The sequence below is a fragment of the Cupressus sempervirens genome, chromosome 7 (assembly GCF_028749045.1).
Source record: "Cupressus sempervirens isolate cs-2001-9-10 chromosome 7, ASM2874904v1, whole genome shotgun sequence".
In the NCBI taxonomy this organism is placed as follows: domain Eukaryota; kingdom Viridiplantae; phylum Streptophyta; class Pinopsida; order Cupressales; family Cupressaceae; genus Cupressus; species Cupressus sempervirens.
The window spans coordinates 729,108,159-729,123,420 of NC_143124.1; the positions used below are offsets into that span (position 1 = coordinate 729,108,159).

The window sequence follows — 15,262 nt, forward strand, 5'->3', positions numbered from 1 at the left end:
AATGTTTTATTAAATAATGTAATTGCCTTTTATACTTTCATCTTTCCACGATAGTAAGATATGTAATATTATTTTTAAATCATATGAGGAAAGGCAGATGGGAGCTTCCCTCAGAATTAGTTTTGTAATTGAAATTTTTTTTTAAAGAGGGGTAAACGCTTTGACCTGGAGCTATGAACCAGTGAGGCCACAAATGGGGGACCTCATCCCCATGAGATTTGAACCTTGATGGCAAGGATGACAACGCAACAACTTAACCATCACAATTACAGGAAAAGGAAAGAGATAAATAGGCCAATGAAAGACAAATGGGGGGTTCCACTTTTCTTTCTTGGAGGACGACCTTTGTGCTATAGCACGAGGGGAAATTTTTTTCCAGATTTATCATAGCTCTTGTGAGGGAGAGAGAGCAGAGCTTGTGTTTTTCTAAACTGTGTTAGAGAAAGGGATAAATTTTGATTTGTTTTATGTAATGTAAGGGAAGAGATTTCCATTTTCTTCGGAACAATGACCACACATTACTATATGTAATTATAACAAAATGCAAAGATCATGTCTTGGCTACCCTCTTGCATCCATGCATTGATCTTCTATCTGCTCCTGAACATAAGGTCCATACATACATATAAAAAATGAGTTAAACATGTACATATTAGTTATCACCTAACATATTTTAAATAAAAATTTACTTCAATTTAAATATTCAAAATATATTTGAACATATGTGTTGCATCTATACCTATTACCTCCCAAAACACTTTGAATTGTATGACTTGATCCACTTGTGATGTCGTGTTATCTATATTTGTTGGCACTATAAAATGTAATTTGCACCACTCATCCACATCATGAGAATTATTAATGAGATATCCTTTATATTCCATTTGTTATTTTCTTAAAGCATGTTTGATACAAGCTCCTACACCATCATACTCACCCTTTCCATGTCCAGTCTCAAAAAAACTCCAAATGTGTGGTATATTTTGGTATCGATGATATCTACATAATGCATAAAATGGTCTAGCTGATTTAAATTGTGCTTCATATCCATCTAACCATACAAAATATTTTTCTAATTTTGTGCTTTTATTTTTCAAATATTAAAAAAATGTCTTAAACAAATGTTCCACAAAATGTGTCATGCTCTTTGTCATGACTAATGTAAAAGTGATACTCCTTTTTAATGAATCGTGATTGATTTGTACTTTCCACACCATCCAAATCGATTTGTGCATGTTGAAAAAAATGGACCATAATAGAAACCTTCTCTATAAAGCAGTATTCCGCTTGAAGTTGTTTTTGAGAAATGAAAGAGTAATTCTCTACAAAGTCAACAACTAATAAAATTGTTCCAAGTGGGAAATTTTATCTTAGTGTTTGAAACTGTTCTTCTTGCCACTTAGAAAAAAAATGCATGATGTATATATAGTTGAATCAATTTATGAAAATTTGACATAAATTCTCAAAAAAGTATCTCGTCATCTACATATTCCAACCTATTTGGTTCTTTTCCAACTTTTGTTTCTACTTTATGTACTTATATCTCTTAAAATTTACCATCCTCACCATATCAGTATCTTCATCCCTCAAAGGAAATATAGTCAAGTTACCACATGTTTCACAAGTTTCTCTTATGCAATCTATTTCACCTATTGCACAATCATCTCATCTATCACATAAGATTGATGTTATAGATTGGCTTGGTCATTTAGGAAAGGAATTTTGAGAACCGCCACTTTCTTCTATCATCTTTCAGAACCCTTGATAGTACAAATCAAATTCAACATGATATTGTCAACAACAAGTTTCAAAAGATTAATTTATCCTCACAAAATAAGGCTTCAATCTTTCAAATATTATTTGTCCAATCTTTGTGTCAAGATATAAATTACAAAATGAGAGATACAATTCATGTTGCATGACATCCGACCAATGTTTTGTATGTTGCAAATATTCCTTAGGCCCAATCCTCTACTTGTTGGTATCTCTTCTATTTGGTGAAGGATGAATATTATCAATCCAAATTTGAATAACCAAGTTCTTAACCATTTCCCCAATCCTATTGGATCGAGCTACTCTATAGATTAGCACCCAATTGCCTTCTAGTGTACTATCATCCAAATTGTTTCTTCTTTACAAATAATGTGATATTGTCTTCTAACTATACCTGATATGTAATGCCTATCCCTACTTGACTTTTTTATTGTATTGTCAAATTCTTTTAAGTCAGTTTTCTAATTGCATTTTATGATTATCAATACTTGGTTAATTACCAAATTTGATTAGATGTCATTTCATAATCAATTGTTTAAATGTGATGAGTTACTAGTTATTTAATGTGTTTATGATTATTTCAATGATGATATATGTATGTTCAATTAGTGGTTTTAGTTATTTCATGATGTTAGTTAGAGGAATGATTTATATGTAGTTCTATGGTTACTTACCCCATACTTGCATGTGTATGGTGTACATGCATGTTTTCTTTATGTTTGATATTTCTGATGTGGTTAAGGAAGGGAGTCATAGTCACCTGCTAGTCGGGATCTACATGATATACCACTTCTCACCATTGCCTATTTAGTTTAGAATATATGTGTTTGTACATACATAGATTTTATGCAGATTGCAGGTATTGGGTATCGACTTCCCTGAATTGTCAGGATGAGCATACCCAATCATAGTATTTTATTGGTATAAGTGGGGAGATAAGTCCAAATCCTAACCTAAGCCAATTGTCCTAAAAAGTAGGACAAGTATCTAAGTTGTTTACCTTCCAAATTCGTCAAGTGACATGAATTCGTGATTTTGACCCTGGAGTTTGACTTTGTTCTTTGACTTTCAGTTGAGTTGTTGTATTTGATTTTGTGGGTCTGTTGTGATTTTCTGTTATAATTAAATCAAATTAAAAGATAATTTAATAGAATTTATAAATAAATTTGATATTTAATTAACTAAGAAATTAATAAAATAAAATAATTGAATTTAAAGATTTTATTAACGTTCTAATTTTGGCATAATTATATTTATTTAATTTAATAATTATTATTTATGGGTTTTATTTTAATAATAAACTCTAAATAATATTATTAATTAAATTAAATAAATATATTATTAAAATGTCTCACAAATTAATAAGAGAGAGAGTAAGTACCAATTATTTAATAAAGTTTATTTTAATTAAATTGCATAAAGCATATGCATGAAATTAAAATATAATAAATCAAATTAAAGAGAGAAAGCTAATTAATTTAATAAAGATATTTTAATTAAATATCTAAAAGTTTGTGCATGAAGATATAAAAGATAATAAGATAATTAAAAGATTTTGATCAGCGAGTTCTCTCGTATGATTGCACAATCAAAGCCCTAAATTTAGGTGAGAACTCTTTATCAGAGATCTAGAGTTTATTTCTTTATTAACTAGGTTTTGGAGGAGCTATTGAAGAGAGGAATGTTTTTCAAAAAAAGCAAAATTGTTGTGTATTTTGTGCATCAGTCATTTTAGCATTAGATCTAGGTAGGATCTCACGGTTTTATTTCTATAGTAGTTTTCATTCTTCAAACTTTATTCTTCTCCGTGTTTGTGATTCTGTTTTCAGTATTGAATTGAATTTGAAAACTCTTGTATGCGAGTTATTGTTCCTTGTCCATATGCTTTGAGAAATTGAAACCCTCATGTTGAAATTATTGCTCTTCATTTTGAAAAGCATTTGTAATGAATGGAGGGATTGAAACCCTTGTTAATTTGTAGTTTTTGTTTTTGAAAAGTTTCCATTTTTAGTAAGTTTATGTTTTTGGAAAGTTTCTATTTTTAACAAGTTTATGTTTTTGGAAAGTTTCCATCTTTAGTAAGTTTCCATTTTTGAAAAGTTTCCATCTTTGGTAAGTTTTCATTTTTGGAAATTTTCTATTTTTAGTAAGTTTCCATTTTGGAAAGTTTTCATTTTTAGTAAGTTTCCATTTTTCACAAGTTTCCATTTCGGTAAAGTTTCCATTTTAGCAGGTTTTCATTTTGGGAAAGTTTCTATTTTTAGCAGGTTTCCTTTTTGGAAAAGTTTTTCCAAAGTTTAATAAATTTTAAATTATTTTGGTAATAATTGATAATAATAATAATTATTAATTTTAATAAGTATTGTTAAAATTTAAAATTTAATTATTTGAAAATTTGATTTATTATTTTATTATTTAAATATATTTCTAAAGTAAATTGAAAATCAAAGAAATTAATTGAGAGAATTAATGGTTATCTTTAGTAAATTTGGGTTGTGCTTGATGATTCAATTTTATATGAAAATGATTTATATTGCTAGGGAAATTTTCTTATTCAAAAACCATAGTAATTAACATACTTTAAAAAGATGAAAACTATGATGTGTATCTTCACTGAACTCTTATGTTATGGGTTAGTTGGGAGGGAAGAAGTGGCCTTCAGGTGAAGGGGTTAGTTGGGCCTATCCCCTGAGTATAGAGTCTCTTCCTCAGAAGGAAGAGGGATTAGCATGTAGTATGAGTTGCCTCTGCCAGTACTTTGTTATGCACTTTGGGGGTGATAAGGGGAGAAATTTTGTGAGAGTTGGTATTTAGTTTGTATGCCTTGTGAAGGCAAATTTGGTTTTTTGTATTTGGCTTCTCTTCGGGGTTTTTAGGCACACCTTCACCCATTCTATTGGTTTCTCTGGTAACCTACTGTGTAAGCTCAAAAAGGGTGTTAAATGTTGATCTTGTATTGTTGATTTATATGTGTGTGATTGATTGTTACTCTGTTGGTCTTGGTTCTCCAAGGTCGGTGAGTGGTCTCTTAGAGACCTAGGCTAGGAGGTGAGCTCTCCATGGTTAACAGGGTTATTTGTACATGTTTTCTAAATGGATATGTATTGAAGAAAAGCTTGGAAGATTTTCACTTTCTGCTGAAGATTTGAAGATGATTTATTATGAACATTTGTAACAGTTATGTATTAGTAAAGATCAGAAGTAGATCTTCGTGTAATTTGTAAATTGATGTAAGGATCCAATTATGATTGTAATATTTGAAAAGACTTTTCAGTACTATGAATATATTTTAGTTTAAATATTTCTTAAATTGTTTCCAAGAAATAAAATTGAATATTATTATTATATGTGTGTATATGTGTGTCTTGTTCAAGAAAATTTGGGCATGACAAAGTCACTAGGGGGTCGGAGTCTTGAGAGACTGTCAAGGTAACCTTAGATTTGACTCGTTAGTATGTCTTGTCTATATGAAAGGATACTGATGTTGCATAGAGACACTAGGGGGTTAGAGTCCAGAGAGGCTACCAGGATAACCTTAGAGTTGGCTCATGCGATGAGGAAAAATAATATTATCTACAAAAGATAGAAAGAGCCCCCGAATCAACAACATTGAAGTAGAAACTAAGACACAGATTTGATGGATAAAAGTCATAGCCAGAATGAAAATACCTATGTGAGAGGTGGAAAAATTACAAAGGGGACCAACATATGGCCAAGTAATAGGATATAACAAGCGAGAAAAATCTAGGTCAAGGTGACCTTAAAAAATAATTCATTTTAATAAATATGTAATGCTCATTTTTATCAAATTGGAATTAAAATCAGCATTAGACCAATTCCATCTATTTAGGTGGAGTACCAAATCTAGATTTTGAGGGGTAAATGGGGATACCAAATTTATTTATTTTTCAATTCCAATTCCAATTTGGCCAACCCAAACAATGAATTAAAATTTTCCAAGAATTTTGTATGCTAATTCTATTCATATTCTAGCAACCAAATGGGCCCCAAAGGATGATGACATTTCTTCAAAATTGAGAGTAAGAAATTGCTGGGAGTATGTGAGCTTGGGGTTCTTGGGAGAAAATGCAAGTGTGAAGGTGCAATAGATCACAAAAGGGGTACACATATTTTTCCATACCTACTACATAAACAATGTCCATGGGTTTGAAGATAATATGAATTATCATGCCCATGAGGGAAAATAGAAAACAATAACATGCAACTTGAGATGTGAAAGAGGGGCACAATTCCACATGAAGAAAATCCACTAGTTCAAATCTCAATACTCCTAGGAAGCATCATGCATCTGTGTTGGTGATGAGTGGATGATGATTGCCATCGAATCATGGATTTGCACTTGCAAGCAAGCCCATTGATGGTTTAATAGGATTTTGCTAGTTGTAGATAGTAACAAAATGATCATAGTCCTAATGATCCATAGTTGCACTCACAATCACTTTGTTTTGTGAACCTTCATTGACATTTATAAGGAAAGGCAACAACTAATGTGAAGTCAGATAAACAAGAGACGTGAAATATGTCGATCCCTTAATATTATTATGATGGTGATGATCACTACTATAAAAGGCTTCCACCATGGTGAGGGGTGCTACAACTGTCAGCCAATTGTAATGCCTACCCCTAGTTGACTATCAACCAATTGTGATTTTGCTAGTTGTTTAATCGGATTTTGCTAGATAAATGTGCATGTGAACTATTTAACAAAATGATCATAGTCTTAATGATCCATAGTTGCGCTCACAATCACTTTGTTTTGTGAACCTTCATTGACATTTATAAGGAAAGGCAACAACTAATGTGAAGTTAGATAAACAAGAGACGTGAAATATGTCGATCCCTTAATATTATTATGATGGTGATGATCACTACTATAAAAGGCCTCCACCATGGTGAGGGGTGCTACAATTGTCATCCAATTGTAATGCCTACCCCTAGTTGACTTTTTTGTTGTATTGTCAGATTCTTTTAGGCTACTTTTCTGATTGTGTTTTATGATTATTGGTACTTGGTTACCAGATTTGATTATATGTTATTTCAAACTTAGTTGATTTATGGGATGAGTTACTTAGTTATTTCATGTGTTCAAAATTATTTTGATGATGATGATAGTATACAATGATTTCAATTATTACATGATGTTAGTTAAATGGATTATTTATATGCAGTTATATGGTTACTTACCCCATACTTACATGTGTATGGTGTACTTGTTTGTTTTACTTTATGATTGATGTTGTTGATGTGGTTGAGGGAGGGAGTTGTAGTCACATGCTAGTCGAGATCTACATGATGTACCACTCCTCGCAATTTCCTATTTAGTTTAGAATATATGAGTATGTACATGTGTGGATTTTATGTAGATTATAGATACCAGGTATCGACTTCCTTGAATTGCCAGGATGAACATACCCTATCATAGTATCTCAATGGTATAAGTGGGGAGATAATTCTTGAGTCTGAATCTTAAACCCTAAGCCAATTGTCCTAGAAAGTAGGACAAGTATCTGAGTTAGTTTACTCATAGATAAATTCGTCAAGTGACATGAATTTTTGATTTTGACCCTAAAGTTTGATTATGTTCTTTGTCTTCAGTTGAGTAGTTCTATTTGGTTTTGTGGGTCTGTTTTGATTTTTAGTTATAATTAAATCAAATTAAAAGGTAATTTAATGATTTAATTTAAAGAAAATTCAATATTTAATTATATTTAATTAATTGAGAAATTAATTAAATAAAATAATTAAATTTAAATTTTTTGATTAAAGTTCTAATTTTGGCGTATTTATATTTATTTAAATTAATAATAATTTATTAAGGAGCTTTATTTTTAATAAATTCTAAATAATATTATTAGTTGAATTAATAAACATTATATTAAAAATGTCGCATGATTTAATAAGGGAGAGAAAACTTTAATTCAATAAAGTATATTTTAATTAAATTGCTAAAGTGTGTACATGAAAATTAAAATATAATAATTAAAGACAAAGTTTTTGCGTGATTGCATGATCAAAGCCTTGATTTGGGAAAAAAAAACTCTTTATTAAGGATATCAAAGCTCATTTCTAGATACACAGGTTAAGAGGAGCCAATTTTCAAAAGAGGGTTTTCGAAGGAAAAGGAGATTCTTGCGTGTTCGTACGTTCATTATTTTAGCATAAGATCTAGGTAGGATCTTGTGGGTTTGTGCAATAGTTGCTCATTCTGCAAATTCCTATCTTCTCCATGTCTATTATGTTTTTGTTTTCAAAATTTTTCTAAGTTGAAACCCTTGTTTGAGAAAATTGATTTCCATTATAGAATTGTCTATGATTTAATCTAAAACCTCATTGTGAATTTATTGTTCTTATGTTTCAAATTTTTGTGTCCTAAACATAAAAATGAAAACTAAAACCCTGTAGTGAAATTGAAAACTCTATAAATAGTAATACTTGGAAAAGAAAACTGAAACCCTGGTTGTTATTAAATATTTGTGTTTGAAAACAAAAAAGAGAACTTGAAAACCTATAGGTGGGAATCAACCCCTTTTTTTTTCATAACCTAAGGCGTTGAGAAAGTTATATTGTATATACTTTATGTGACATGTGATCTACTGGTGTTGGGGTTTTGGGTTTTGACTTAGCTTTGGCCAATCAGGATGTTTACCAAAGGCTTGGAAGAGTTTTGTTTTATGATATCATGTTGATATTTTGTACACGATCTTTTATAGCTGACAATGGTAATGTGTCATGTGTGTGCTATGATAAGTTTGATCAGATGTTTTGATGTGCTTTCCAGTTTCTTGTATAGAACTAAGATGAACGGTATGACTTTCTTGATATAACCTTTGATTCTTTGATTAGTTATCGTTGATTTCTTCCTAGCTGCTTGTATAGGTTTGAGGTGATTAAATGATTCTTTTTTGTAATGTCATGTTATGACATGGATTTGGTTTATGTGTACTTAATTTTGGATTAGTCTTGTTAGGATGATCATATTGGTGGAATCTAAGAGTATGATTTGTAATATATCAATGCTTTCTAGTTGCTTGTTTAAGAACTGATGTATGATTTATAGCCATTTGAAATCTTTACTTTTGTTCAGATTAGGGTAGGTTATCTATATGTAATGTTGGGAAGTGGCTTGCAATGAAGGCCGAGGCCCTATAGAGGCTGATAGGTAACCTATTGTAGGTTATTTAATAAGTGGTAACATTTCATTAAATGGGTTTAAATGAATCTGTACTTGTGATTATTCTTTGATGTGGTTATGTTGTGTATTAGATTTAGTATTAATTAAACTTAAATGTGATTCAGCGTAATGGACCCTTAGGAGATGTAATCTATTTATGGTGGTTGTTATGTATGTGACTTAATGCTTCCACTATATTTTATCTCTTGTTTTTATTGCTTCCACTATATTATATATGTTGTTGTTTACTATCTTTCAAAAAATTTATTTTGACAAACTTTGTAAAACTTTAGGTTAATTTCTTTTGGCTTCCTTGGTAGGGCGTTACACCAGTGAACATCGATACTTGTCTACAAGTGATTGACTTGAAACCTTCATTTTCCCTATTGAAATTTTTTGTCAATTCAAAAAATATGGGAGAAAAATCAATCGGCTTCCTAAAGTGTTTTATTAAAACAATTCATAACCAAAAACCCATATGTAGGATTTTTGAAAAGGTATTTGTAAGGTCGATTCCAAAAACCTCTGTGGACATCAAAGATCAGTTTTAATAACTAAAAAGAAATTAATCCAAGGGGGAAGATAAATATGCCACAAGAAACTCGTTGAAGGGTTCTTCTTTTTCTGAAAGAGGCAGACTATGTGGTGCATGTGAGGGGAATGTAGAATATACAAGGGATAGTCTTTGATTGTAATCAAGGCTATCAATTCTATTTTATATTTCTATTGTAGTGTTTTGCAATTATTTTGGACAGTAGTTTTCAAAAATTGTATAATTTTTGATTGAATGAATATTCTATTGTTTTGAAGATTATGTGCTTCAAATTGATCATGTTCTTAGTTCGTGTGTGGACTAAGGCTGAGTAATGGAGTTGTTGTTCTATTTCTGAATTCATTTATTACAGAGGTGGTTCTTGTTTGTTTAATCGTTTCTCTTTCTTTCTGAATGCACGTATGGGTGGAAGGACTGTGTATTTCCACTGCTATATGTGGAAGTTGTTTTATTTCATTTATGTTGTAACCATTTGTCCCCTATCCAAGAATAGTGAGGGTAGCCTTCATTTTTAGGTTAAAAGCATTTCTTAATTATATTCCTTGCATATCCAATCGGGGAGTTGTACCCTATAAATTCAAAAGACTCTTGCATAATCTCATTGCAACACGATCCAACTATTGGTTCCATTTTTTCTTCAAGTTTGGGTTTTTTTTGAGTCATCTTGTAAGCATTTTGTGTGAAGACAAATTTGTTTACCAACACTTTATAAGATATAATAAATTATGACAAACCTAAAGTATAAGGATTGAGTGTTCATATTATACAAGGGTTGTGGGCTCATGTGAATTTGTCTCCCTTTCCATGTAGATTAGGTCTTGTTAGTTCTTGCCAAAGGCAAGAAACTATTGGAATCATTAAGAATAATTTTGTTAATTATTTCAACTAATCATAACCAAGAATTAAATATTTTAGAAAAAGTTTCTATAGTTTAATATAATTTTCTATTTTGATGATTGTTAATATTTCCATTTATCAATGTTCTTATTGACCAAAATGCAAGGGAGAAAAAATATTTTTCTATTAGATAAATAATACAAAATTATTAATGAACAGTTGTATTAATTACAATCTTAAGTGCAATAGTCATTGGCTTGCAGTGCAGTGGTTATTGCCTCTCTTTGTAATAAGAAGATCTTGTGTTCGATTCCTGAAATGGGAGGTTAAATAAGCTTAATATAAAAATCTTAAGTATAATATTTTAAATCCTAATAGTGCATGGTACAATGTAAAAGGAGGAAATATACATTTTTTAGTCTTATAATGATGTTTCAACATTACACTATTTTATACAAACAATTTTTATTTTAAATTTATAATAAAATTGATGATAATTTATAGTCTTGTCATCATTTTTAATATTTCTTTCTTATGTCATTTAAAAATCTATATTATAATAATAAAAATATAAAACTAATTTACTTTTAATCATATATGAAATAAGGATCATATAGTAAGTCACTTTTTAATATCGTTATTTAATAACATTAATTTTAATGTCTCAAATAATTATTTTCACGACTATTATTGTACCAAAATATATATATATATATATATATATATATATATATATATATATATATATATATAAAATTTCCTTTCATTAATATAATATTAATTAAATGTATAAATTAGAAGTCATTCTTCCTCAATCATTTTACAAAATAAATTTTAATAAGATCGTTGATTATATTGTCAATGTGGTGGTCAGACCATCCCTAAAGAGATATTCTGGTCAAACCATCCCCAAAGAAATATTCTAGAAGAATTTTAACACAACTCATAGGTGATCAATTATTCTTATAACAAATAAAAGGAAGATATTTTTTTAAGATATTGCTGTGGAAATTATGTGGAAATTATTTGAATAATAACAATAACTAGGTAGAGGCTAATCTGCTGCAAAACAAAACAAAGTAATTTTTTTAAAATAATTTTTTTGTTTTTTCGTGTTCAAACTATGCAGATTACAAAGATCAAAAATTACTCGACTCCTACACTTCTGTAGAATATAGCAGCGTTCCAATAACTAATGAATTTTTTTTATCAAAATTCTTCGGCGTCCGTACGATCGCATGAAAGAAAAAGATTAAAAACAGCAAAGCGCTTTACTATACAGCAAGAGACAAATGAGCAACATTCGTGGAAGGTACCTCAAAAATTAAAAAACTTTTGTGGAAAGTGCCTTGAAAACAAAAAAACTTTCGTGGAAAGGTGGCTACAGGAATTGGCATCAAAGGTGGGGCCAGCGGCAGTCCACAAGTAAATATGAAACGTTTGTATTATTGAGTTCGAGCTCTGAAATCCTGTGTGTTCTTTTGAGATGGAACAATACAAGCCTCCCACAACTGGAGTTGTCTTCCAAAGCAATAAGAGGTATGATGTATTTTTGAGTTTCAGGGGAGCAGATGTGAGAAAGACTCTGGTTGATCATTTTTATGAAGCTCTCACCCAAGCAGGACTGAATGTCTTCTTAGACAGTGACAAATTGGTAAAGGGGGAAATGATTGGGGTGAGCATAGATAGAGCAATTGAGAGCAGTGTGGTACGCATTCCCATATTCTCCAAGGGCTACGCGGATTCGGTATGGTGTCTCCGAGAGGCAGCTGCAATGGCAAGGACTCCTGGTTTGATTATTCCTCTTTTTTATGACGTGGACCCAACAAATGTTAGATATCCCGACCAGGTGTCCAGTCCCTACCGCGGATCATTTGCCAGACATTTACGGCGACACCCAGAAGAGGAGATTACTGAGTGGAAGCGTGCCCTTTGCCACATCTGTTCTTTCTCGGGCTGGTCCACGGACATGACTCAAGGGTTAGTAACGAACCGTACTCTTTTTTGTTTTTGTAAAGAGCAAAGTTAAATTGTGAGATTGCTGTTAAGATTATCTTGATTCCAATGATGAAATTGAACCATGTTTCTACCATTTTTTATCATTGAACCATGTTCCATAATTAGTTGGTGGTGAACTATTAGGTCTTTTCTCGTGGTCATCTATTATACAATTGCTCAATTATAGTACATTTATCTATGGAGTTTTATCCAAGGTTAAGGCCGCTTCACTTGCTACCTCATTTGCAAAACCCCTCAACTTTAGCATGTTTATCCATGGAGTTTTGTTCAAGGTCAAGGCCACTTCACTTGCTACCTCATTTGCAAGAACCCTCAACTTTAGCACATTTATCCATGGAATTTTATCCAAGGTTGAGGTCACTTAGCTTGCTACCTCATTTGCAAAACCCCTCAACTATAGCATTCTTATCCATAGAGTTTTATTCATGGTTGAGGCCACTTAGCTTGCTATCTCATTTGCAAAAACCCCTCAACTATAACACCTTTATCCAAGGAGTTTTATCCAAGGTTAAGGCCACTTAACTTGCTACCTCATTTGCAAAACCCCTCAACTATAGTGCGTTTATTCATGGAGTTTTATCCAAGGTTAATGCCACTTAGCTTTCTACCTCATTTGTAAAACCCATCAACTATAACACGTTTATCCATTGAGTTTTATCAAGGTTAAGGCCACTTTGCTTACTACCTCATTTGCAAAACCCCTCAACTATAGCAAGTTTATCCATGGAGTTTTATCGAAGGTTAAGGCCACTTAGCTTTCTACCACATTTGCAAAACCCCTCAACTATAGCACATTTATCCATGGAGTTTTATCCAAGGTTAAGGCCATTTCACTTTCTACCTCATTTGCAAAACCCCTCACCTCTACTGAGATGGCTGATCTCTTAGGAAGATTCGATGCTTCACTGCTATAAGCATCACCTACATGCAATGAGTAATAAGTGTTCCATTCTTTCTTGTCATAAATCAAATGACTTAAACATCACAAGCTAAGGCTTGATACTTATTTTTTCCAATTTTAGCTTTTTGCTTAGTGATTGAGACATCACAACTCATTCTTATAAACCAATACTCACGAAACATAGATCGTCAATGTGTTTGACATAAAAACTAAATTATTAAATTCTGATAGTAATATTGTCTATCAACAAATTATTATAACAAATTTTAAGTAAAATAATAAATTGTAAATATGTCCTATTTCAACATACTTTATGCATGGCGGATTTTTGGGGATTAATAGAGATTGGCAAAAAGTTGTAGGGAAGGTGGAGGATGGTTGGACTTCAGGTAAAGGGAAAAGATGTATGTCCTCCAAATCTTCATTTGATATGGCTTTACGGTCTCAAAAGAAGGGACCAAAATGTAAATCTTGATGGTCTATGTTTGACTTAGGTTGTTTGCCCTCATATTGGGAACATTAGTGTGTCTTTCTAGTTTGTCAGGTGGTTCTCCACGATTGTTTTAAGATTCTCATTGTTATATATTTCTTGTCCCTTTGTACAAAGTTTCAAATCCTTTCAAAATCTATTTTTACTTAATCAAAATATACTTTATGCATATTCATGTAAAGATAGTTTTACTAATTATTAATTGCCTACACTTAATTTGTACTTCTCTACTTTAATACTTATTTTTAGATTAATTGAAATTAAACTTCAAACCGGCTTTATTGATCGACATTATTAATTGTGGCACTGCCTATTTTACAAATGCTATTTAAAAGTATTGATAATAAAACCAATATAAGGTGCAAGTTTCATTTTACAGCTTTTCTTACAATCTGCATAGAAGAACTCGAATAACAGTAGCACTTTTGCCATTCTTACTGATCTACTGTGGCCATTGTAGCTACGAAGCTCGGCTAATTAAGATGGCGGTGAGCGACGTGACCAAGAAATTGGACAAAATGTCATTAGAAATGAAAAACGATGGTGAAAAAAATGAAGGGGAGGAAGCACACATAGATGTAAAAGGACATGGTGAGGAAGAGGAAGATAGTAGCGAAATAGTCTTATTGAAGACTATAGAAAGATATATGAATGAGTTTCGTAGTCCTGAAAATGATGAATTTCGTAATCCTGAATATGTAATTGAAGAAGATGAATTTCGTAATCCTGAAGATGTAATTGAAGACGGGTGTCCTCTTGAAATATTCAGTGATGAGAACCCAAATGCGTGTTCCGTCATGTAGAAGGTTATCTGAAATTTTAATATGAATATTTATGATCTATTACCTTTTGAAAAAAGAATCACTTAAATCATCTGCCCAAGGATTTTAGGGCAAAACTTGCGCATCTCTATTGGGATCAAGGATGGGACGTGAGAATCAAAATTAGAGAGTTCCAAATTTCCCATGTTAAACATTCTTTTGCCAGTATTCTGATAGAGAGGAATGTGATTCTGAAACCTTTTTACAAAGTTGGAATTAAAAGATAATTTGTATGATATTGAGCTCTTTACTCTATTTAGACTTTCTCAAGCTGAAGTTTTAGACACATTGCATCAAACATTTAAGTTGAGATTTTATTCAGAATTGATTAGTTATATGACACAGGTTTAAATATCACATACTAAAATTTGATTCTGAGGTTAAAAGTGTTAAGTAGTCAAAGTTGACTTATTTACTTGGCAAGATCCTTACTTATGATCAAAGGTTTCTGAGCTATCATCTATATAGTGCCACATCAAAATATTTTCTGTCAAGGTGTTCAAAAAGATTTTAAAAACATGAGAATGGACTAAATCACATTTTACTGATGTGCTAATATACTATCGCATTATTTGTTACTTTTTAGATTTAAAGAATATATTTCATTTTATTATAAATAATCATTTTCAATAATAACTTCTTTAAATCATAACTATTAGTACAATATTATCAAAAT

The 15,262-nt window shown here is 31.3% G+C and overlaps 1 protein-coding gene across 1 annotated transcript; it reads left to right on the plus strand.

Annotated features, from left to right (window-relative positions):
* Positions 1 to 11,781: 11,781 nt before the first annotated feature.
* LOC149549305 (toll/interleukin-1 receptor-like protein) lies at positions 11,782 to 14,822 on the plus strand. Its single transcript, XM_089794891.1, has 2 exons — positions 11,782 to 12,335; positions 14,226 to 14,822. The coding sequence occupies exons 1-2, from the start codon at positions 11,842 to 11,844 to the stop codon at positions 14,566 to 14,568; spliced, it is 837 nt and encodes a 278-aa protein (XP_089651017.1). The 5' UTR covers positions 11,782 to 11,841; the 3' UTR covers positions 14,569 to 14,822.
* Positions 14,823 to 15,262: the final 440 nt, after the last annotated feature.